Source organism: Salvelinus namaycush, chromosome 19, assembly GCF_016432855.1.
Source record: "Salvelinus namaycush isolate Seneca chromosome 19, SaNama_1.0, whole genome shotgun sequence".
Taxonomy (NCBI): Eukaryota; Metazoa; Chordata; class Actinopteri; order Salmoniformes; family Salmonidae; genus Salvelinus; species Salvelinus namaycush.
This window is the reverse complement of record NC_052325.1, coordinates 13,079,876-13,107,814: the sequence shown is the minus strand read 5'-3', so window position 1 is coordinate 13,107,814 and position 27,939 is coordinate 13,079,876. Positions and strand designations below refer to the sequence as shown.

Below are 27,939 nucleotides of genomic sequence, written 5' to 3'. Positions count from 1 at the left end.
GATGATATAATCTCTATTGCACTCCACACTGCCCTTTCCCACCTAGACAAAAGGAACACCTATGTGTGAATGCTATTCATTGACTACAGCTCAGGATTCAACACCATAATGCCCTCAAATCTCATCAATAAGCTAAGGACCCTGGGACTAAACACCTCCCTCTGCAACTGGATCCTGGACTTCCTGACCGGCCGCCCACCAGGAGGTAAGGGTAGGTACAGCTGAAGTCGGAAGTTTACATAGACTTAGGTTGGAGTCATTTAAAACTCGTTTTTCAACCACTCCACAAATTTCTTGTTAACAAACTATAGTTTTGGCAAGTTGGTTAGAACATCTACTTTGTGCATGACACAAGAAATGTTTCCAACAACTGTTTACAGACAGATTATTTCACTTACATTTCACTGTATCACAATTCCAGTTGGTCAGAAGTTTACATACACTAAGTTGACTGTGCCTTTAAACAGCTTGGAAAATTCCAGAAAATGTCATGGCTTTAGAAGCTTATGATAGGCTAATTGACATCATTTGAGTCAATTGGAGGTGTACCTGTGGATGTATTTCAAGGCCAACCTTCAGTACCTCTTTGCTTGACATCATGGGAAAATCAAAAGCAATCAGCCAAGACCTCAGAGAAAGAAAATTGTAGACCTCCACATGTCTGGTTCATCCTTGGGAGCAATTTCCCAATGCCTGAAGGTACCACGTTCTGTACAAACAATAGTACGCAAGTCTAAACACCATGGGACCACGCAGCCGTCATACCGCTCAGGAAGGAGACGCGTTCTGTTTCCTAGAGGTGAACGTACTTTGGTGCGAAAAGTGCAAATCAATCCCAGACAACAGCAAAGGACCTTGTGAAGATGCTGGAGGAAACAGGTACAAAAGTATCTATATCCACAGTAAAACGAGTCATATATCGACATAACCTGAGAGGCCGCTCAGCAAGGAAGAAGCCACTACTCCAAAACCGCCATTAAAAAAGCCAGACTAAGGTTTGAAACTGCACATGGGGACAAAGATCGTATTCTTTGGAGAAATTTCCTCTGGTCTGATGAAACAAAAATAAAACTGTTTGGCCATAATGACCATCATTATGTTTGGCGGAAAAAGGGGGAGCCTTGCAAGCTGAAGAACACCATCCCAACTGTGAAGCACGGGGGTGGCAGCATCATGTTGTGGGCGTGCTTTGCTGCAGGAGGGACCGGTGCACTTCACAAAATAGAATGGCCTCATGCGGCAGGAAAATTATGTGGATATATTGAAGCAACATCTCAAGACATCAGTCAAGAAGTTAAAGCTTGGTCGCAAGTGGGTCTTCCAAATGGACAATGACCCCAAGCATACTTCCAATGTTGTGGCAAAATGGCTTAAGGACAACAAAGTCAAGGTATTGGAGTGGCCATCACAAAGCCCTGACCACAATCCTATAGAAAATATGTGGGCAGAACTGAAAAAGCGTGTGCGAGCAAGAAGGCCTACAAACCTGACTCAGTTACACCAGCTCTGTCAGGAGGAATGGGCCAAAATTCAACCAACTTATTGTGGGAAGCTTGTGGAAGGCTCCCCGAAACGTTTGACCCAAGTTAAACAATTTAAAGGTAATGCTACCAAATACTAATTGAGTGCATGTAAACTTCTGACACACTGGGAATGTGATGAAAGAAATAAGAGCTGAAATAAATCACTCTACTATTATTCTGACATTTCACATTCTTAAAATAAAGTGGTGATCCTAACTGACCTAAGATAGGAACATTTTACTAGGATTAAATGTCAGGAATTGTGAAAAACTGAGTTTAAATGTATTTGGCTATGGTGTATGTAAACTTCCGACTTCAACTGTAACAACTGATCCTCAACACAGGGGCCCCTCAGGGGTGCGTGTTTAGTCCCATTCGGTACTCCCTGTTCAATCATGACTGCACGGCCAGGCACGACTCCAACACCATCATTAAGTTTGCCGATGACACAACAGTGGTAGGCATGATCACCGACAATGACAAGACAGCCTATAGGGAGGAGGTAAGAGACCTGACCGTGTGGTGCAAGGATAACAACCTCTCCCTCAACATGATCAAGACAAAGGAGATGATTGTGGGCTACAGGAAAAAGAGGACTGTGCAGCCCCCATTCTCATCGACGGGGCTGCAGTGGAGCAGGTTGAGAGCTTCAAGTTCCTTGGTGTCCACATCACCAACAAACTAACATGGTCCAAGCACACCAAGACAGTCATGAAGAGGGCACGACAAAAACTATTCCCCCGCAGGAGACTGAAAAGATTTGGCATGGGTCCTCAGATCCTCAAAATGTTCTACAGCTGCACCCTCGAGAGCATCCTGACTGGTTGCATCACTGCCTGGTATGGCAACTGCTTGGCCTCCGACCGCAGGCACTACAGAGGGTAGTGCGAACGGCCCAGTATATCACTGGGGCCAAGCTTCCTGCCATCCAGGACCTCTATACCAGGCGGTGTCAGAGGAAGGCCCTAAAAATTGCCAAAGACTCCAGCCACCCTAGTCATAGACTGTTCTCTCTGCTACCGCACGGCAAGAGGTACCGGAACGCCAAGTCTAGGTCCAAGAGGCTTCTAAACAGCTTCTACCTCCAAGCCATAAGACTCCTGAACACCTAATCAAATGGCTACCCAGACTATTTGCATTGCCCCCCACCCCCCTCTTTTACACCGCTGCTACTCTCTGTTGTTATCATCTATGCATAATCACTTTAATAACAACTCTACCTTCATGTACATATTTCCTCAACTAACCGGTGGCCCTGCACATTGACTCTGTACCGGTATCACCCCTGTATATAGTCTCACTATTGTTATTTTACTGCGGCTCTTTAACTACTTGTTACTTTTATTTCTTATCCGTATATATTTTTAAACTGCATTGTTGGTTAGGGGCTCGTAAGTAAGCATTTCACTGTAAGGTCTACACCTGTTGTATTCGGCGAGTGTGACAAATAACATTTGATCTGAACAAAAATATAAACATGCAACAATTTCAAAGATTTGACTGAGTTACAGTTCATATAAAGGAAATCAGTCAATTGAAATATATTCATTAAGCCCTAATCTATGGATTTCACATGACTGGGAATACAGATATGCATCTGTTGGTCACAGATACCTTTAAAAAAAAGTAAAGGTGTGGATCAGTAATCTAGTCAGTATCTGGTGTCCACCATTTGCCTAATTTAAGTGGTCCCATGTGGCTCAGTTGATAGAGCATGGTACTTGCAATGCCAGGTTTGTAGGTTCGATTCCCACGGGGGACCAGTACGAATGAAAATGTGTGCACTCTCTACTGTAAGTCACTCTGGATAAGAGCGTCTGCTAAATGACTCAAATGTATTGCAACATCTCCTTCGCATAGAGTTGATCAAGCTGTTGATTTTGGCTTGTGGAATGTTGTCCCACTCCTCTTGAATGGCTGTGCGAAGTTGCTGGATATTAGCGGGAACTGGAACACGCTGTCGTACATGTCAATCCAGAGCACCCCAAACATGCTCAAAAGGGTGACATGTCTGGTAAGTATGCAGGCCATGGAAGAACTGGGACATTTTCAGATTCCAGGAATTGTGTACAGATCCATTAAGACATGGTGCTGTGCATCATCATGCTGAAACATGAGGTGATGGCGGTGGAAGAATGTCACAACTCAGGATCTCGTCACGGTATCTCTGTGCATTCAAATTGCCATTGATAAAATGCAATTGTGTTTGTTGCCCGTAGCTTATGCCTGCCCATACCATATCCCCATCACCACCATGGGGCACTCTGTTCTCAACGTTCTGAACTGCAGTCAGTTCAAGATCCTGGTGAGGATGAAGAGCACACAGATGAGCTTCCCTGAGACAGTTTCTGTCAGTTTGTGAAGAAATTCTTCAGCTGTCCCGGGGGCTGGTCTCAGACGATCCGGCAGGTGAAGAGCCGGATGTGGTGGTCCTGGGCTGGCGTGGTTACACGTGGTTTGTGGTTCATTTTGTTTTGTTTTAGGCCACATCTAATATTATTATGTGTGAAATTAGTTTCAATACAGTTTAGGTGTAGTTTGGACGGGCCAGTAACTGTTGTTTTGCAGTCATAAAATACATTATCTTATTATTTTAGTATTTACAGTCCATGTACTTCTGGATCAATCAAGACATTTTCTAATTTGTATTTGGTGTCCTGAGGAATCTTAGAACCTATTTTAACATAATACATGCATTCATTTAGCAATTTATTATTTATTATGGAATATTTATACAATTGAAATATCAACGGTCAGAATGACCATCATTGCCATTCTAGTAGTTATGGAATTCTGGGGCTCTGAGTGTTAATCACACCTACAACCTATTAGATCATATAACTCTGTCCCGTCTGATGTCTCCCATTTTTACATACATCATCTTAATGTGCTCTCACTCTTCTCCATGTTAAAGATCAGTGAACACAGCCTATATATTATCTAACATCTCTTAAAGCATGGTACATATAACTAATGAGCCTGTGTAGCAATGGTAGAGCAAATGCAGGCTAAAAGCTCTTCATTTACACTCTGTGGCTTAATCCCACAAATGAACTCAAAACTAAAAATCAGAATGTACCATGTTATACAGACCGAAAGGCAGAGAAGGAGAGAAGAGGGGGCAGAGAAGGACAGAGACACAGAATAAGTGAGACAGACACGGTATAGATAGACACAGTTAGAGAAACAGACACACAGAGAAAGAAAGAAAGTAGAGAGAAGAGAGAATGAGAGAGGGAGAGGGAATTAAAGCAAAAGAGGGAAAGAGAAAGAGAGAGGGAAAGAGAAAGAGAGAGATGGGTGGTGTTTGATGCTTGGCAGCCCTCTCCTCTGGTGGAGAGTGAATATAGATCATATTCAGAGCCCTGGTTAGGCCTGTTACACACTATAATATGACACTAAACACAACAACACACACTAACACTGACTGACTAACAGGCTTCGCTCACAGACACATACAGTAACCTACTAACCCAACACACAAAAGAGCTTTACTGGTATGACTGGAGGTTATTCTGACGTGTGTGTGTGTGTGTTTCACATTGGTATACTGGGCAAAAGAACAATGACATTCAGTGGCACACAAAGGAACCTCACTGGTATTTCTAGAGGTTTATCTGACATTTGTACTGTATTTGTGTGTGTATGTTTGCGAGGACAAAAGGACAAAAGAGCAAAGACATTCCCAATTCTATTTGCTTCCACTACTTCCAAAAGCCTCAGCCCTGCATCATGTGACACACTGCCAGGTGAAGTAGAATAGCAGGCGTGTTAGAGAGGCCAATGCCAACCCCATAGCCTTCAGGCACAACACAACAGTACCATGACACAGAACACAGCCTTATGACATTCTTTTCACCCGTCCGACATTCACTGTTGGCAACCTCTCTATGAATCACACACAGAGACACTGACAGTACACACTACTCACAGACACAGGCAAGTGCACACAAACACACACACACATCCTTACATCATAGGCATGTATGGATTATCCATATCAGCTTTCCTTAGAGTGGTGTTTGGCTGCATGCTAAGGCTAATCTCAGCCTACAGTATGTGAATTCCTCTGTGCCAGATTATATTAGCATTAGCCGTATCCATTTGAAAGAGCAGTGCTCTTAAAGCAGTGGCAGGGATGGGTGGGTGCCATTTGGAAGCACTGCACTGTAATGGTAATGTAATATGATTACAGATGACCTTTTACACTAGTTGGTAGACAGTGGCTGAACAACATTACAGACAATGGGTCTATAAGCCACAAGCTTACAATGACACCACAATGTGGAATGTTTGCAGCACGTTAGGCTGAGTCAAACATCCAAGTACAAAGAGACATGGAATGAGACAGACAGACAGACGGCTAGACAGACAGACACTGTTTGTAGCTGTATAAATGTAAGCAGTGCTTCGGTAATGCAGCTGAGATGTAGCTGGTACTGCACTACTTGCTGCATAGACCATTCATGCACGTGCAGGCTCATAAATGCTTTATGCATCCACACACACACACTTCATGCAGGACCTTCCACTTACAAAGTCAAGTAGGTCAGAGAGTATGTGAATGGAACCCAGGGCACGAGAGAGTATACTCCTCCTAACATAACTATCACCATTTCCCTCTTTATCTATCCCTCTCCCTCCCTCTGCAGCAGTCTCATTCACTTGATCCATCTCCCTCTATAGCCAGTCTCTAGCCTTCTGACCCTAGCTTCAATAGCCCAGAGCTAAATCTCAACCCCATTGTCAGAGCATCTAAATCATAGGCTTGCTTCCAGAGATAACCATATGTGGATTTAAAATCACCACTTGGATTTAAATCAAGACACATTCTGACCCACATACAGAATGATTACACATAGAACCACAATACTACACACACACACACACACACACACACAAAGCACAGAAACATACACACACACATACAGCACAGAAACACACACAGCACAGAAACACACACACACAGCACAGAAACACAGCACAGAAAACACACACACAGCACAGAAACACACACACACAGCACAGAAACACACACACACAGCACAGAAACACACACACGCAATAACAAAGACTGGGAAGTATAGTTCGCACAGGCCAAGGGGAGATTTGCAAATCACAGAAACACACATAATCATACAGCACAGAAACACACATACACACACACAGCACAGAAATGCACACACACACAAACACAGCACAGAAACGCGCACACACACACACACACACACAGCACAGAAACGCACACACACACACACACACACACACACACACACACAGCACAGAAACACGCACACAGCACAGAAACACACACACAGCACAGAAACACACACACACATACAGCACAGAAACACACACACACAGAAACACACACACACAGCACAGAAACACACAGCACAGAAACACACACACACACACACACACACACACACACACACACACACACACACACACACACAGCACAGAAACACACACACAGCACAGAAACATACACACGCACACAGCACAGAAACACACACACGCACACACACAGCACAGAAACACACACACACATACAGCACAGAAACACACACACACATACAGCACAGAAACACACACACACATACAGCACAGAAACACACACAGCACAGAAACACACAGAGCACAGAAACACACACACACAGAGCACAGAAACACACACACACACAGCACAGAAACACACATACACACACAGCACAGAAACGCACACACACACACAGCACAGAAACACACACACACACACACAGCACAGAAACACACATACAGCACAGAAACACACATACAGCACAGAAACACACACACACAGCACAGAAACACACACACACACACAGCAACACACATACAGCACAGAAACGCACACACAGACACACACACAGCACAGAAACGCACACACACACACACAGCACAGAAACACACATACAGCACAGAAACACACACACACACACACAGCATAGCAACACACACACACACAGCACAGAAATGCACACACACACAGCACAGAAATGCACACACAGCAGAGAAACGCACACACAGCACAGAAACACACACAGCACAGAAACGCACACACACAGCACAGAAACACACAGCACAGAAACACACATACACACACACACACATACAGCACAGAAACACACATACACACACACACACACACACACACACAGCACAGAAACACACACACACACAGCACAGAAACACAGCACAGAAACACACACACACACAGCACAGAAACACAAACACACACACACACACACACACACACACACACACACATACAGCACAGAAACACAGCACAGAAACACACACACACACACACACATACAGCACAGAAACACAGCACAGAAACACACACACACACAGCACAGAAACACAAACACACATACACACACACACACACATACAGCACAGAAACACACATACACACACACACACACACACACACACACACACACAGCACAGAAACACAAACACACACACACACACACAGCACAGAAACAAACACACACACACACACAGCACAGAAACACACACACACACACACAGCACAGAAACACACACACACACACACAGCACAGAAACACACACACACACAGCACAGAAACACACACACACACACACACACACACACACACACACACACACACACACACACACACACACACACACACACACACACACACACACACACACACAGCACAGAAACACACATACACACACAGCACAGAAACGCACACACACACACAGCACAGAAACACACACACACACACACAGCACAGAAACACACATACACACACAGCACAGAAACGCACACACACACACAGCACAGAAACACACACACACACAGCACAGAAACACACATACAGCACAGAAACACACATACAGCACAGAAACACACACACACACAGCACAGAAACACACACACACACAGCACAGAAACACAAACAAACACACACACACAGCACAGAAACACAAACACACACACACAGCACAGAAACACACACACACACACAGCAACACACATACAGCACAGAAACGCACACACAAACACACACACAGCACAGAAACGCACACACACACACACAGCACAGAAACACACATACAGCACAGAAACACACACACACACACACAGCACAGCAACACACACACACACAGCACAGAAATGCACACACACACAGCACAGGAATGCACACACAGCAGAGAAACGCACACACAGCACAGAAACACACACAGCACAGAAACACACATACACACACACACACATACAGCACAGAAACACACATACACACACACACACACACACACACAGCACAGAAACACAAACACACACACACAGCACAGAAACACAAACACACACACACAGCACAGAAACACAAACACACACACACAGCACAGAAACAAACAAACACACACACACACAGCACAGAAACACACACACACACACACAGCACAGAAACACACACACACACACACAGCACAGAAACACATACACACACACACACACACAGCACAGAAACACATACACACACACACACACACAGCACAGAAACAAACACACACACACACAGCACAGAAACACACACACACACAGCACAGAAACACACACACACACACACACACACACACACACACACACACACACACACACACACACACACACAGCACAGAAACACACACACACACACACACACAGCACAGAAACACACACACACACACAGCACAGAAACACACACACACACACACACACACACCACACACACACACACACACACACACACACACCACACACACACACACACACACACACACACACACACACACACACACACACAGCACAGAAACACACACAGCACAGAAACACACACAGCACAGAAACACACACACACACACACACACACACACACACACACACACACACACACACACACACAGCACAGAAACACACAGAACAGAAACACAGCACAGAAACACAGAAGCACAGCACAGAAACACAGAAACACAGCACAGAAACACACACGCAATAACAAAGAATGGGAAGTATAGTTCGCACAGGCCAAGGGGAGATTTTTAAATCCTCTGACCTATTTTGGCCCCTAGTCACCATGGTGATTATGACCCTGTCACTATGCTGATTATGATGTGCCCAGCTGTTTGAGTTTAAAACGGCATGGTGCGCGACTCAGCTGGTTCCCAGCTTGACTCTGTGAGAAAGAGATTGGTTGGGAGATGGCTTCTGTACAGGGTTCCTGTAAGTGCTGCACTGTACAGTATAGTTATGTAGGGCTTTTTGAATCTCAGGCATGGTTTGTGTGAGTTTTGATTTGTTGGGTTGGAGCTTACCTGGAGGCTTGGAGCCTCGTCTCCAGCCACGGAGGTGGGGACTTCTAGCAGGGGCTCGCTGTTGTGGTTGGGGGAGGCCTGAGTGGGCCCGTAGGGGCTGTTGATGATTACAGACCTCTCTGACCGGCTGCTGTCCTTACTGCTGAGCTTACGCCGCTCACGCCGCCTCTGCTCCCTACACACACACACACACACACACACACACACACACACACACACACACAGAGACAGTAACAGCAACGAACAGCAACGAACAAGTGGATGAGGGAGGAGAGGAAAGCCCAATCCCTCCTAATTAGTCTCTCACACTCCCCATCTCATTTACAGAACAAGTCAGAGTGAGTCAGTGAAATAGGTTAAAGGCAGTCAGCTGTGACAGCCCTACTCCATGAGCTTTATCCATCACTCATCTCTCTCTCCCCCTCTTTTTGAAAAACTTTTTCCCAACAACTGACATGAGGCTTAAATTAAAAAGTAATACACAGTGGAAACAAACAGCATTCAGTTACTCTGCGGCAGATATAGACATAAGCATCCCTCTGATGGTACAGACAGGCCTGCATCTGAACACACTCATTGGCAACTTGACCTTACATCGGCTTGGGTGTGTGTGTGTGTGTGTGCGCGTGAGTGAGGTGTAAGAGCGGACAGAGAGAGCGAGAAGACAGAGAGAGGAAGTCAGCTGAGCTCTTACCCATGTCTGTTGGATCTGTTGGAGTAGCCAGAGTGGGTGGACTCGGTGTCCATGGTAACGCTGTTCAGAACCAGCGATTGGCCAGGTGTCTGAGGAGGGTGCCTGGGTGTGATGCAGGAGGGTGATGGTGGTCTGATCCAGGAAGAGATGGGTTAACTAACTAAACAGACTGGCAGCAGACTGAAGACGTCAGGTACCTACATTGACAACAACCCTGTAGAGGTCCTTTAGTCGACACATTGACCTGTGATAGAGAGAGTGGGAGAGAGCAGAGAGAGGAGAGAGAGAGAGAGAGAGAGAGAGAGGTCTGTCATCAATAAATAAAAAATACAACTAAATTCTGTGCTTGCTATCAGAGGCCTATTCACAAAATTCACCACGTTTAAAGCTTAAAGAGGCAAATGTAGGAGTTAAGTGCCAGCCTGTATCTGTTGAAACTTAGAGGCTAGCGTGTTACAGTGATAGGCAGCCTCGGAGACAGAATATTAAGAGAAGTATTCTCCATTTCATTGTTATTAAATCTATAATAGGTGATGTGAGGAGTACGGTAAAGGATGACAGACAGGATGATTTGTAACCCAATCCCATCATCATTGGGGATGGTATTTAACAACACAGTGGCCCCCATCATTCTTAAATGGAAGAAGTTTGGAACGCCAAGACTCTTTCTAGAGCTGGCCGCCCGGCCAAACTGAGCAATCAGGGGAGAAGGACCTTGTTCAGGGAGGTGACCAAGAACCTGATGGTCACTATGACCGAGTGGAGATGGGAGAACCTTCCAGAAGGACAACCATCTCTGCAGCACTCCATCAATCAGGCCTTTATGGTAGAGTGGCCAGATGGAAGCTACTCCTCAGTAAAAGGCACATGACAGCCTGCTTGGAGTTTGCCAAAAGGCACCTAAAGGACTCTCAGACCATGAGAAACAAGATCCTCTGGTCTGATGAAACCAAGATTTAACTCTTTGGCCTGAATGCCAAGCATCACGTCTGGAGGAAACCTGGCACCATCCCTATGGTGAAGCATGGTGGTGGCAGCATCATGCTGTGGGGGGAGGAGGGGGGGGGGTTCAGCGGCAGGGACTGGGAGACTAGTCAGGATCGAGGGAAAGATAAACAGAGCAAAGTACAGTGTAACAGTATAGCTTCCGTCCCTCTCCTCGCCCCTACCTGGGCTTGAACCAGGAACACATCGACAACAGCCACCCTCGAAGCATCCTTACCCATCGCTCCACAAAAGCCGCGGCCCTTGCAGAGCAAGGGGAACAACTACTCCAAGTCTCAGAGCGAGTGACGTCACCGATTGAAACGCTATTAGCGCGCACCCTGCTAACTAGCTAGCCATTTCACAACGGTTACACCAGCCTAATCTCGGGAGTTGATAGGCTTGAAGTCATAAACAGCTCAATGCTTGAAGCATTGCGAAGAGCTGCTGGCAAAACGCACAAAAGTGCTGTTTGAATGAATGTGTACGAGCCTGCTGCTGCCTACCACCGCTCAGACTGCTCTATCAAATATCAAATCATAGACAATTATAACACACAGAAATACGAGCCTTTGGTCATTAATATGGTCGAATCCAGAAACTATCATTTCGAAAACAAAACGTTTATTCTTTCAGTGAAATACGGAACCATTCCGTATTTTATCTAACGGGTGGCATCCCTAAGTCTAAATATTGCTGTTACATTGTACAACCTTCAATGTTATGTCATAATTATGTACAAATCTGGCAAATTAATTACGATCTTTGTTAGGAATAAATGGACTTCACACAGTTCGCAACGAGCCAGGCGGCCCAAACGGCTGCATATACCCTGACGGCTTGCACAGAACGCAAGAGAAGTGACACAATTTCCCTAATTATAAGAAATTCATGTTAGCAGGCAATATTAACTAAATATGCAGGTTTAAAAATATATACTTGTGTATTGATTTTAAAGAAAGGCATTGATATTTATGGATAGGTTTGGTGCAACGACAGTGCTAAATCATCACCCGTTTGGCGAAGTAGGCTGTGATTCGATGAGAAATTAACAGGCACCGCATCGATTATATGCAACGCAGGACACGCTAGATAAACTAGTAATATCATCAACCATGTGTAGTTAACTAGTGATTATGTGAAGATTGATTGTTTTTTATAAGTTTAATGCTAGCTAGCAACTTACCTTGGCTTCTTGCTGCCCTCGCCTAACAGGTAGTCAGCCTGCCACGCAGGCTCCTCGTGGAGTGCAATGTAAGGCAGGTGGTTAGAGCGTTGGACTAGTAACCGGAAGGTTGCAAAAACGAATCCCCGAGCTGACAAGGTAAAAATCTGTCGTTCTGCCCCTGAACAAGGCAGTTAACCCACCGTTCCTAGGCCGTCATACAACGCTGTGTACAACTCATTCAAAAATAAGGACATTTCTAAGTGACCCCAAGCTTTTGAACGGTAGTGTACATATCACAAACACACAGACAGTGCATGAGAACATGGTTGCGGGCAGGATATAGAACGGTCAACAGGCTCAGCATACTGCAGACATACTGTAACTGTCTATGCATATGTGTTTGAGTGTGAGTCACTGAGCACGTCTTGCCCCTTCTTTCTCACTCCTCAAAACTGGAGGCAGCAGCCACTTACTATAACCCTCCAACCCCCTTCCCCCAGCTCTGGCGTGATTCATGCTCCAGACAGGGGTCTTTAGTCTTTACACCCCATCATGTGTGACTCTTCTTCTCTACTGGAACTATCTGTCCCCATGCAGCTGCCCTGACAACTCCCTGCCAATCACCTCCACTCGTCTCAGAAATATGCAAATATCACTATGCTTATAAATTATCTCCCTGACCAATTGTACACATTATCACCCAAATAGCACACTCAGCAAATTAGCATGCAAACCCACAGTGTTTATGGTGATTCCTCTATGTGTGGATATCTGTTCTCGGTTCCTTGAGTAACACAGTGAATATGATATCATGACTACTGTATGAGATGCAATGCCAAGCCCACTGTCCAGCTCAATAAATCATATTGAAGAATGAAGTGTTACCCATGTTTTGTGTTACCCATGTCAGCTGAAAGCATCTGCAGTATATGTCTGTAACCTACAAATAATGAGGGTTTCTACTTTCTAAATAAAAACACAAGCACACCAGAAATTCTCTGGGAAATGCATGAATGAGTCAAAAAGGTGAGGGGCGACTCACACGCACACATAAACACCCCCTCTGGGGCTAACTTTAATCCAGTATCAAATTCTAACCCCGGTGTGAAGGAGAGAGAACACCCAGAATGGAAGTGTCTACTGTTGCCTTGGTAACAATGGAAGCATAAGGCTCCCTGTGGTTGCAATAATCATGATGTGCAATTGACATTAACATGCAGCATTCAATCCTGTCATACACCACATCATGGTTTCATAAATTGTTTGTTTATCCAAACGTTTGGTAATTGTAACAGACATAATGCTGGCTGTACAATTTAGCTAGCTAGCAAGCTAATCAAGCTAGCGATTCATGTTGGACATTTGCAGTTGAAACCAGAGTATGTGAGTGGAGCGTGCCCAATTTGACTGGAGCGCGGAGCGAGTTTCCCAAAGGCTGGAGCGTCGGCCTTCTCGTCCACTCCAAATCAAGGTGACTTACAAAGATGAAGAGGAGCAAGAGAAGGTGTGCGGTGATGTAGTGTCCACAACTAAGGAATCATTGTGGAATCTGAAAAGACATGTATCCCAAAAGCATGATGGTGTACTACGTGCAAATGCTAACAGAAAGGAACAAGGTGGGTAGCTAAATAAGCGTGTCATTGTAGCAAAGTATTTATAAACAGAAAATATGATCTCTTAAAATGTGTTAATTTTCGTTCTATTATTTATACAATAGGCTATCACTGATTTTGGCCCAATAGGCCTGACATATGACCTATTTCAAGGAGATTTCCGTTTTGATAGGGTTATTGTGCCTAATAACCTTTAGTCCTACCTATAGAAAAAAAAATAACTCTGCATCCCCGCCCAGCCTGGCAAAAGTGGCCCGGAGGATGTTTAGCATCCCCAGAAGCGCTGCAAGCTCGGAGAGGGTACTGAATTCTCCGCTGCTGGCCTGCTCTCCAGGCACCATCACATGAGTCTGAAGCCACAGAATCTGGCCAAATTCTAAAAGTGAATTCAAAATGGCACTGTAGACTGAGTCTAATAAGGCATTTTTATTTAATTAGAAGTAAGTCACAGCCTACAGTTGAAGTCAGAAGTTTACATACACTAACTTAGGTTGGAGTCATTAAAACAAATTTTTCAACCACTCCACAAATTTCTTGTTAACAAACTATAGTTTTGGCAAGTCGGTTAGGACATCTACTTTGTGCATGACACAAGTAATTTTTCCAACAATTGTTTACAGACAGATTATTTCACTTATAATTCACCATATCACAATTTCAGTGGGTCAGAAGTTTACATACACTAAGTTGACTGTGCCTTTAAACAGCTTGGAAAATTCCAGAAAATGTTGTGGCTTTAGAAGCTTCTGATAGGCTAATTGACATCATTTGAGTCAATCAATCAGAGGTGTACCTGTGGATGTATTTCAAGGCCTACCTTCAAACTCAGTGCCTCTTTGCTTGACATCATGGGAAAATCAAAAGAAAACCGCCAAGACCTCAGAAAATATATTGTAGACCTCCACAAGTCTGGTTCATCCTTGGGAGCAATTTTCAAATGCCTGAAGGTACCACCTTCATCTGTACAAACAATAGTACGCAAGTATAAACACCATGGAACGACGCAGCCATCATACCACTCAGGAAGGAGACGCGTTCTGTTTCCTAGAGGTGAACGTACTTTGGTGCGAAAAGTGCAAATCAATCCCAGAACAACAGCAAAAGGACCTTGTGAAGATGCTGGAGGAAACAGGTACAAAAGTATATTTATCCACAGTAAAAACGAGTCCTATATCGACATAACCTGAAAGGCCGCTCAGCAAGGAAGAAGCCACTGCTCCAAAACCCCCATAAAAAAGCCAGACTACGGTTTGCAACTGCACAAAGATCGTATTTTTTGAGAAATGTCCTCTGGTCTGATAAAACAAAAATATAACTGTTTGGCCATAATGACCATCATTATGTTTGGAGGAAAAAGGGGGATGCTTGCAAGCCGAAGAACACCATCCCAACCGTGAAGCACAGGGGTGGCAGCATCATGTTGTGGGGGTGCTTTGCTGTAGGAGGGACTGGTGCACTTCACATAATAGATGGCATCATGAGGTAGGAAAATTATGTGGATATATTGAAGCAACATCTCAAGACATCAGTCAGGAAGTTAAAGCTTGGTCACAAATGGGTCTTCCAAATGGACAATGACCCCAAGCGTGCTTCCAAATTTGTGGCAAAATGGCTTAAGAACAACAAAGTCAAGGTATTGGAGTGGCAATCACAAAGCCCTAACCTCAATCCTATAGAAAATGTGTGGGCAGAACTGAAAAAGCATGTGTGAGCAAGAAGGCCCACAAACCTGACTCAGTTACACCCGCGCTGTCAGGAGGAATGGGCCAAAATTCACCCAACTTATTGTGGGAAGCTTGTGGAAGGCTACCCGAAACGTTTGACCCAAGTAAAACAATTTAAAGGCAATGCTACCAAATACTAATTGAGTGTATGTAAACTTCTGACCCACTGGGAATGTGATGAAATAAATCATTGTCGCTACTATTATTCTGACATTTCACATTCTTAAAATAAAGTGGTGATCCTAACTGACCTAAAACAGGGCATTTTTACTGGGATTAAATGTCAGGAATTGTGAAAAACTGAGTTTAAATGTATTTGGCTCAGGTGTATGTCAACTTCCGACTTCAAATGTATATGCGCAACTTATACCATAATGATTTAATACAACAAAATGCTGTTTAAATGCTGAGCGCTTAATGTTCCTGCCAGCCTAGTGTGTCACAATTTACAGTATTTCTTTTTAGGCTATAGCCTTGAAATAATTCAAATAATATAGCCTAAATAAATAATTTCCGTTCCATCTCTGGCTCCTGACCTATTTAGAGAGTGTTTATTTGCTGTTTAATACAACATGTAGTTTATTTGAAATGATGAGCGCTTCTTACAGTCACCTTTTCATGTTTTTTACTAAAATACTTTTCATTAAAATCATGTGGTTGAGTTTCAATACTTCAAAACCAAATGGTAGGTCCAGGTAGTCACAAAAATATGGGTGTTGGTTAAATGGTGATTTTAATGAATAACTAGCTAACCAACAACTGTAACTACGTATTTGAGAGACAAGTACTCATTGTGCACCTTTATTTATGTATGGCATCACGAGTGGCGCAGCTATCTAAGGCACTAATACAGACCCGGGTTCAATCTCAGGCTGTGTCACAGCCGGCCGTGCTCGGGAGACCCATGAGGCGGCACACTATCAGCCCAGCGTCGTCCGGGTTAGAGGAGGGTTTGGACGGCCGCGATTTCCTTGTCCCATCGCACTCTAGCGACTCCTTGTGTTGGGCAGGGCGCCTGCAAGCTGACTTCGGTTGCCAGTTTCCTCCGACACATTGGTGCGGCTAGCTTCCGGGTTAAGTGAGCAGGGTCAAGAAGCAGTGCGGTTTGGCAGGGTCCTGTTTCGGAGGATGCATGGCTCTCGACCTTCACCTCTCCTGAGTCCGTAGGGAAGTTGCAGCAATGGGACAAGACTAACTACCAATTGGATATCACAAAATTGGGGAGAAAAGGAGTAAAAAGTACCAAAAAATATAAATAATAAACAAAAAATAAAACAAAAATATATACTTGATTTATGTATTAAATATATATGGTAGACTAAATATAGTTGTAGTTACAATCTATAGTTGTGCACGTGTCTGTACAAAAAAAGTATGAATGTATGTACTTGTAAGTCGCTCTGGATAAGAGCGTCTGCTAAATGACTTAAATGTAATGTAAATGTGTCAGTTTTGTTGCCAAACAACCAATCCGTCTTTTCTACTCACTGATTGGACATTGCATACAGTCAGTTGCTTGAAATCGGGTTGAATTCCATCTTGTGCGATGAAATGCAACTAGGTTGCAGGCAAGTTTTTGGGGGTGACACGGAGCAACATAGATTGCGTCCAGATTGTCTCTCTGACAACGTCACACGAAGCAAAGAGAGAAAGAGCAGAGGAAGGCACATTGAGTGCAATGAATCATAGGCTTAAGAGTACCTTCTCATATTCATCACTCACATCATCCCCTTTGTCTCTCTCTCACACACACACCACAAATATGAGGCTTTAACCCCTGGAGTGCTGATGTCCCCACGTGTGTGTGTGCAGCGGTATGTGCGGCAGCCCTCTCCCTCGGAGCAGTCATCCGAGTTGCAAACATAGAGACATAGCCAACCAGGTCATGTGGAAAATCACAGCCTATGGGCAAGACAAACTATCAGTTACAAACCAACACATTAAACACTGAACATGAATACAGCCTACTGAAATAACAATGTGTGTGACTACTGCCGGGGGGAGGACTGGTCTAACTGGAGGTGTCATAAAACAAATTCACCCCACTACCCAACATAAAACACATTTTTACATGAATCAGGCAAACCCTCCCCCCTCATAGAATAAAAAGATAACAACCACAAATAACAATAACTGTAGCAACCCTGTCTTTATAAATGTGGATCTTGACTTGACCACTTCAGCATGGTTTTGTGGCACAGTCGATGCCACACAAGGCTACGGGCCAGGAGGTTGAGGGTTCACCGACCACAACAGACTAGCTCACTCTCCCTGTCTGTCTCATTACCTCACAATCAGAGCCAGTTGCAGACAATGATCACCTAGGGGAATCACATTTTGATGTCATATTTATAATTATATAAAATATATGACATTATTTTCCCCTAACAGTTTTTGTGCCAATGCACCACAAACAACCAATAAGCAATGCATTACTGCATACCGATTACCGACTTCAAGCGCTTTCATCATGGTTTGAGTTTTCAACATCACAATCAAATAGAGTATGTCAATCTCGACAAACAGAAATACATCCACTCCCTACTCAGTATCAAAAGCTTGGCAATCTCCTGAATGTCATTAACCTTTTTGGTGTTTTGTAACAGATGTCTCTTTCCATTCATCGAATGGCCGTTGTGCAGTTTGTATGCTGGAATTACAGTGCCTTCAGAAAGTATTCATACCCCTTGACTTATTCCACATTTTGTTGTGTTAGAAACGGAATTCATCTACACACAATACCCCATAATTACAAAGTCAAAACATGTTTTTAGAAATGTTTGAAAATGTGTTGAAAATTAAATACAGATATCTAATTTACATAAGTATTCACACCCGACTCAATACTTTGTAGAAGCACCTTTGGCAGCGATTACAGCTGTCTTTCTGGGCAAGTCTCTAAGAGCATTCCACACCTGGATCATGCAACATTTTCCCATTATTCTTTTCCAAATTCTTTAAGCTCTGTCAAAGTGGTTGTTGATCATTCCTAGACAACCATTTTCAGGTCTTGCCATAGATTTTCAAGTAGATTCAAGTCAAAACTAACTCGGCCACTCAGGAACATTCACAGTCTTCTTGGTAAGAAACTAGAAACTAGTGTAGATTTGGCCTTGTGTTTTACCTTATTGTCCTGCTGAAAGGTGAATTCGTCTCCCAGTGTCTGGTGGAAAGCAGACTGAACCAGGTTTTGAGCGTTCAGCAGCCATCAAGTGCTCAGCATGTGGGAACTCCTTAAAGACTGTTGGAAAAGCCTTCCAGGTGAAGCTGGTTCAGGGAATGCCAAGTGTGTGCAAAGCTGTCATCAAGGCAAACTTTTAAGAATTTCTTTAACACTTTTTTGGTTACTACATGATTCCATATGTGTTATTTCATAGTTTTGATGTCTTCACTATTATTCTACAACGTAGAAAATCGTAAAAATAAAGAAAAACCCTGGAATGAGTAGGTGTGTCCAAACTTTTGACTGGTACTGTATACTAAATAATATATGTGTGTGAAATTTGCTTTGATTTAGAATGGACCATTATCATGGGAAAAATACACATCATCTATGCACTTAAATAGCGAATGGAGGACGCGTTTCCCGTGGTTCATTTTCATGCCAGCCAAGTAAGCTATACTCCTGTTTTAAAGATAAACAATGTGATTAAGTTGTGACACCAACATTCCATGTTTTATTCTGTCAATTCAGCAAGTTAAATTACATTTGATTCATGAATCGTATCCACATAGAAAATAATGTGCCATTTTCTACTTAAGTGATAATGCCCGAGAAGCTGGGTGTTGTTCGTCGAGGGCAGGCAAACCGTGCCAGTATATCCTCCAACCACTGACTTCGAGGGCATTATCACTTTTATACAACGGGTTACCAACATATTCAAATAACGATTGACATGTTTTCATTAAAATCGTTATTTTGATTAATTTATTCATACTATTTCATCCTTCCACAAGATATTGTCCCGAAACAAATCTAGGGTTGCAACCAAAGCCGGCTGGTCATTCGTTCTATTGGTTCGGTTGCCAGAGACGCGACCCAGTCATCCACTTTTTTTGTTCTGTATCTATGGACGCGACCCAGTCGTTTGTTCTAAATGTTTCATTGCCATACTGGCTGGCAACGTTCTTATCCCCTGCTTGCTAGCTAGCCAACAACGGCTAACTTACAGTCACGTCAAACGGTGCAGATAGAACAACAACACTAGCTGCATTTGTTTAAGTTATCTAGTGACATTTATTTGGATACATCCATAACAATGAGCTAACGAGGCACGATTTTTCGCCTGGCATAGAAAATGTGCTCTCTAGTTAATAAGACACTGTTGTTCAGAGGAGCTAGCCAACAACACAGCGAACACAATAACTTCAAACTGAAGCTGGAAAGACTGCAAACTAGCTGCACTTCGTTTCGTTCAACCTTTTTTTCAATTGACATTTCTTTGTTATATCCATAAAAATGATGCCAGCTGATTCATGATTTCGACTGGCTGAGAAACGCTGCCTGTGTCTCTAGTCCCGACTCCCGAACCCTACACGTTCATAACTAAGGGACAGTTTTAGATCGAATTTGAATATTGAAACAATGCTCCCGACAAATGTCGGAGAGGCAGACAGTATGGTTTATACAAATCTCCGCTGTTGAAAACTAAATGTTAGTCTAAAAGAAATGTGAGATAATGGCAGGACAAGGAAGTGAAACTGGGTCACTGGCGTGAAAGGCAAACACACTATGCATTGTGCCAATAGGGTTAACACACTTGGTAGGAATAGTATCATTACATTTTGGTAATCTAGCAGACGCAATTATCCAGAGCGATTTACAGGAACAATATTGGGGTTAACTTGCTCAAGGGCAAATCTATAGATTTTTCACCTAGTCGGCTCAGGGTTTCGAACCAGCGACTTTAGGTTACTGGCCCAACACTCTTAACTGCTAGGCTATCTGCCACCCTCATCCTGGCTCATATAGCGAGGATTATGACATTATAATGGTTTTGGAATTACAGTCACCAGGATTTGAGTCCCAGTCAGGGTACCTCGCTAACCTACTGTATTGGTGTCAGGTGTTGGAGATCACCATTGAAAACATGTGCCAGCCAAGTTTTAGTCACAGTACATTTGTGTTAGGCTAGCGGTGTTTCAGTAAGGTTTCTGTACTGCACATGTGAAGGCAGAGCATGCAATACAAATGTGCACCCAAGTGAAACAAATCATCATAATATCATTCAGCCAGGTAGGCCTACTTTGCAGTCAACATTTAATTGGGAAGGTTTATGAGGAAAAACTTTGAAAATGACTTGTTTCAGCATGCATCAAGGATTTTAGAGCCGATAGGCTTTATAATGTATATAAGTGTTTACTTCAGGTTGATTAATAGCATATATTGAGTTGCAATGTCCCATAAATTAAATCCAAATCAACTTAAAGTACCTACAAAATGAGTTGTGCAGCAGAAGTAAATAATAAATTTTTCCCTTTTACTGTTTGCGATTCACAAATGATTATTTTGATTCACCGCGATTTAACAAAACACCATCTACTACAATGGCGAAGCATACCATTCAATTTGTCAATTTTTTTATATTTTTTAAATAACTAGATGTTGGAACATTGAATGGAAGCAAGTCCCCGCAGCAGCGACAAGAGCATTAGTGAGGTCGGGCACTGATGTTAGGTGATTAGGCTTGGCTCACAGTCGGTGTTCCAATTCATCCCAAAGGTGTTGGATGGGGTTGAGGTCAGGGCTTTATGCAGGCCAGTCAAGTTCTTCCACACCAATCTCGACAAACCATTTCTGTATGGACTTCTTTGTGCATGGGGGCATTGTCAGGCTGAAACAAGAAAGGGCCTTCCCCAAACTGTTGATTCTGTGCTTCTAACTTTGAGGCGTCTAGAATGTCATTGAGCTGCCCCCGGAAGGGGCCTAGCCCAAACCATGAAAAACAGCCCCAGACCATTATTCCTCCTCCACCAAACTTTACAGTTTGCACTATGCATTGGGGCAGGTAGCGTTCTCCTGGCATCCGCCAAACCTAGATTCGTCCGACGGACGTGATTCATCACTCCAGAGAACGCGCTTCCACTGCTCCAGAGTCCAATGGCGGAGAGCTTTACACCACTCCAGCCGACGCTTTGCGTTGCGCATGATGATCTTAAGTTTGTGTGTGGCTGCTCGGCCATGGAAACCCATTTCACGAAGCTCCCGACGAACAGTGCTTGTGCTGACGTTGCTTCCAGAGGCAGTTTGGAACTCGATACTGAGTGTTGCATCTAAGGACAGAAGATTTGTACGTGCTATGCGCTTAAGCACTTGGTGGTCCAGTTCTGTGAGTTTGTGTGGCCTACCACTTCACGGCTGAGCCGTTGTTACTCCTAGACGTTTCCAATTCACAGTAACAGCACTTACAGTTGACCAGGGCAGCTCTATCAGGGCAGAAATTTGACGAACTGACTTGTTGAAAAGGTAGCATCCTATGATGGTGCCACGTTGAAAGTCACTGAGCTCTTCAGTAAGGCTTTCAGGGCTCCTGAGTGGCACAGCGGTCTAAGGCACTGCATCTCAGTGCTAGAGGCGTCACTACAAACCCTGGTTCGATTCCAGGCTGTATCACAATCGGCCGTGATTGGGAGTCCCATAGGGCGGCGCACAATTGGCCCAGCGCAGTCCTGGTTAGGGTTTGGCCGGGGTAGGCCGTCATTGTAAATAAGAATTTGTTCTTAACTGACTTGCCTAGTTAAATAAAGATTAAATAAATTAAACAAACCAAAAAGGCCATTCTACTGCCAATGTTTCCCTATGGAGATTGCATGGCTGTGCGCTTGATTTTTTACACCTGTCAGCAACGGGTGTGGCTGAAATAGCCGAATCCACTAATTTGTAGGGGTGTCAACATACATTTGTATGTATTGTGTATTTGCTATAATTACATTTCTGTATGTGGTTATGGTTCAGTGGACTGGGCAGACATATTCATGAGAGCAGAAAGTGAAATGAATGTAATATAAACACTCATTAAGCTGTTTATCTAGGATTTGCATTGAGACTCAGGGTCAGGGAGCCAGGGAAGCAAGGTCAGGAGTATAGGCATGTTTATAGCTTCCTCAGAGATCCATTCACCCATACTAATAACAGTAATAGCGTGTGTCTTTAAAACTTCTTCAGGATTGGTGGGTCCTCTGCGGGACTTTTGAGCTAACGTAGGCTAATGCGAATAGCATGAGGTTTTAAGTAACAAGAACATTTCCCAGGACATAGACATATCTGATATTGGCAGAAAGCTTAAATTCTTGTTAATCTAACTGCACTGTCCAATTTACAGTAGCTATTACAGTGAAAGAATACCATGCTATTGTTTGAGGAGAGTGCACAATTTTGAACATGAAAAGTTATTAATAAACAAATTAGGCACATTTGGGCCTAGCAGATGCACTTATCCATAGTGACTTACAGGAACAATATTAGGGTTAACTGCCTTGCTCAAGGGCAAATCTACAAATTATTCATCTAGTCGGCTCAGGGATTCGAGCTGAGAAAAAGAAAGAAATAGAAGACGAGATATGTGCGGTGGTGGCATTCTCACTGCGACGTCACCAATTCCACTTAGGTGGCCATTCATCCATATTGCTTTTGAGGTTGGCATTGACTGCTCCCTTTTCGCGCTGCCATTTTGAACAGAAATGCAATGGTTCATTTTATCAGTCTAAAACTTTGCACATGCACTGCTGGATTCTCGCGGCCAAATCTATATTGCACCTAGGCTGGAATAATACATTATGGCCTTTCTCTTGCATTTCTAAGATGATGGTACAAAAAAAATACAAAACAGTGTTTTTTTTCTTTGTATTATCTTTTACCAGATCTAATGTGTTATATTATCCTACATTCCTACAAGCTTCAAAGTGTTTCCTTTCAAATGGTACTTAGAATATGCATATCCTTGCTTCAGGGCCTGAGCTACAAGCAGTTAGATTTGGGTATGTCATTTTAGGCAAAATTTGAAAAAAAGGTGCCGATCCTTAAGAGAAGTCAAAGAAAAAAATGGCACTCATGAGAGAGACATATACAGTGTAAAAGGTCAGTTAGGTCTAGGACTGTGGTGGTCATGACATGTTGTCAGCTAGTGATTGGCAGTTATTTGCTTGACAGTCTCACGGTAACTGACCGTTAATTATCATAAACACATTTAGCATCTCCTAGCTTCCAAACATAGCCTACAAGCCACAGATGCAGACTTTTGGATTTATTAGACTTTAAAAAAAAAATGTAGACGTTCCATCATTATGTATTTTAGACAGGTCTAAAGAAACATGATATAAAGAAAATGTAGTCTATTTCAGAAGAACAGAATAGCATACTCCTTGTCCTTATGTTAGGCCCTGATCTGGCTATACCATATGGCTGTGGGCTACATTAGTTAATTTAGCAGACAAGATTTTCTTAGACTTCCGTGGCATTATATTTTAGTATGAAAAATACAATAATTATTGAACATAACTGAATAAAATAGAATGTTTTCTCCAAAAGATTTGAGGGAGTGCACACATGCAACTACTCTGTGTTGAGCCGTTAACAAAGAAACAGGTCTTCCTATTCCTATTCCTAATATAATAATTATAATTCCCTCTCCCAGCTGTGTGCTCCAAAGCACCTCTCACTCACATGGCTCAATTCTTATTAGCCAGTGCCCGTCACGTGATCGAGGCTTTCTCACAGGATACAATTTTTCATTCGATTTTTGAATACATTTGCATTGATGTCAGAGTGACAAGAGTGCTGAGTACCAGGCAGTTAAGCAAGTTTGGTAGGCTACTAATGACCATCAGCAGCATCAGAGCTTGGAGAAGTCTAATTACCGTGACTAAACGGTCATGTGGAATTTGACTGCCGTCACAACTTGTGACCGCCGGAGTGGCGGTATTACAGTCACCGTAACAGCCATAGTTAGGTCACTCTTTAACCTTTTTCCTACAGATCACTCTCATCTTATGTCATCAGTTACAAGGCCAGGGAATGATGTGATATATGTGTGCGTGTCTGTGTGGACTTAAAAATGGGTTTGTATGTGTGTGTATAATATATATATATCTTTGTACTCATTTGCCCCAGTTGTACAGTCATTTGGCCCATAGACAGGGTAGAGGAGAAAGGAGTGTGATCAGAGATGCCAACACATTCAGCTGTATGCAGCCTGCCAGCATGGCATCAGCTTGTGTGGCACACATTAACCTAGCCTGCATGGATCACTGGTTACCATGGCATCCACACTGTGCCCTCCCTCCCCCACCCCTATTAGCCCCCCCCCCTCCGAATGCCCTGCCCTGATGGTGGCAAAGTGCCAGGCATTTAGCGTGTGTTTGTTTGTTTAGCAGTCAAACATATGCCCACCACCCCATCCTAAACACAAACATATGTACTGTATTCACATGTACAACAAACAAGGTAGATGAAAGAAGACAAACACAAAAACACACTTCGTAATAAACAACAAATAACACACAAACTCCAAGGTAGATATAGGAACACAGGAAGACATACATGCAAGCACGTGATGAGGTTTAAGTCTGTTGGAAATTAAGTAAATGGTGACAGAGAATCTTTGCAGGGCTATTTATAGAGAAAGCAATCTGGCCATGGACTATAGATAAGCCTATAACAGCTATTGACTAACAATACTGCAGTGTACAAACACACACACACACAGGGGGGGCCTTTAGGGCAGTGTGGGGACCCGAGAAAGAGTTCACACCATGAAGCCAGACATGTCTGACAGTGTGGGTTAACAGTGAGAGTCAAATAAAGCCAGAAGCATAGAATATAACCTTTAAAACATATACAGCTCAGGATACATATGGTTAAATGTAATGCATGTAAACTCAGAAAAAAAAGAAAACGTCCTCTCACTGTCATCTGCGTTTATTTTCAGCAAACTTAACATGTGTAAACATTTGTATGAACAAAAGATTCAACAACTGAGACAAACTGAACAGGTTCCACAGACATGTGACTAATAGAAATTGAATAATGTGTCCCTGAACAAAGGGGACGGGTCAAAATCAAAAGTTACAGTCAGTATCTGGTGTGGCCACCAGCTGCATTAAGTACTGCAGTGCATCTCCTTCTCATGGACTACACCAGATTTGCCAGTTCTTGCTGTGAGATGTTACCCCACTCTTCCACCAAGGCACCTGCAAGTTCCCAGATATTTCTGGGGGGAATGGCCCTAGCCCTCACCCTCCAATCCAACAGGTCCCAGACGTGCTCAATGGGATTGAGATCCGGGCTCTTCGCTGGCCATGGCAGAACACTGACATTCCTGTCTTGCAGGAAATCACGCACAGAACGAGCAGTATAGCTGGTGGCATTGTCATGCTGGAGGGTCATGTCAAGATGAGCCTGCAAGAAGGGTACCACATGAGGGAGGAGGATGTCTTCCCTGTAACGCACAGTGTTGAGATTGCCTGCAATGACAACAAGCTCAGTCCGATGATGCTGTGACACACCGCCCCAGACCATGACGGACTCTCCACATCCAAATTGATCCCGCTCCAGAGTACAGGCCTCTGTGTAACGCTCATTCCTTCGATGATAAATGTGAATCCGGTCATCACACCTGGTGAGACAAAACCGCGACTCGTCAGGGAAGAGCACTTTTTGCCAGTCCTGTCTGGTCCAGTGACGGTGGGTTTGTGCCCATAGGCGACGTTGTTGCCGGTGATGTCTGGTGAGGACCTGCCTTACAACAGGTCTACAAGCCCTCAGTCCAGCCTCTCTCAGCCTATTGCGGACAGTCTGAGCACTGATGGAGGGATTGTGCGTTCCTGGTGTAACTCGGGCAGTTGTTGTTGTCATCCTGTACCTGTCCCGCAGGTGTGATGTTCGGATGTACCGATCCTGTGCAGGTGTTGTTACACGTGGTCTGCCACTGCGAGGACGACCAGCTGTCTGTCCTGTTTCCATGTAGTGCTGTCTTAGGCGTCTCACAGTACGGACATTGAAATGTATTGCCCTGGCCACATCTGCAGTCCTCATGCGTCCTTGCAGCATGTCTAAGGCACATTCACGCAGATGAGCAGGGACCCTGGGAATTTTCTGTTTGTGTTTTTCAGAGTCAGTAGAAAGGCCTCTTTAGTGTCCTAAGTTTTCATAACTGTGACCTTAATTGCCTACCGTCTGTAAGCTGTTAGTGTCTTAACGACCGTTCCATAGGTGCATGTTCATTAATTGTTTATGGTTCATTGAACAAGCATGGGAAACAGTGTTTAAACCCTTTACAATGAATAGCTGACGTTATTTGGATTTTTACAAATGATCTTTGAACGACAGGGTCCTGAAAAAGGGACAATTCTTTTTTTTGCTGAATTTGTGTGTGTGTGTGTGTGTGTGCGTGTACTAGTGTTAATCCAGTAAGTCTTTTCATTGAGCTGGTTAAGATACCATACTACATGATGACTCATGAATCATCATACCGGTGTGTTCAAGAACAAACAAAAAAACTGCATTCACTTTAGATATCATCCAAGGTCAGAAAGCGGGAGGGAGAAAGAACATTTGTGACTAAGACATATAGCCTACAAACACACACAGGTCCTACACATACAGTTGAAGTCGGAGGTTTACATAGACCTCAGCCAAATACATTTAAACTCAGTTTTTCACAATTCCTTACATTTAATCCTAGGAAAAATCCCCTCTCCTCTCTTAGGTCAGTTAGGATCACCACTTTATTTTAAGAATGTAAAATGTCAGAATAATAGTAGAGACAATGATTTATTTCAGCTTTTCTTTCTTTCATCACATTCCCAGTGGGTCAGAAGTTTACATACACTCAATTAGTGTTTGGTAGCATTGCCCATAAATTGTTTAACTTGGGTCAAA

The 27,939-nt window shown here is 43.5% G+C and overlaps 1 protein-coding gene across 1 annotated transcript in view; it reads right to left on the bottom strand.

Annotated features, from left to right (window-relative positions):
- The window catches only part of LOC120063696 (vang-like protein 1), a 34,569-nt gene extending 23,944 nt beyond the window's left edge, over nt 1-10,625 (bottom strand). The window contains exons 1-2 of the mRNA XM_039013989.1: nt 10,573-10,625; nt 9,879-10,053 (exon numbers count right to left, since the gene is read on the bottom strand). Coding sequence (XP_038869917.1) covers nt 9,879-10,053; nt 10,573-10,625 — 228 coding nt within the window. The remainder of the gene's footprint in view (nt 1-9,878; nt 10,054-10,572) is intronic.
- Between the last annotated feature and the right edge of the window lie 17,314 nt (nt 10,626-27,939).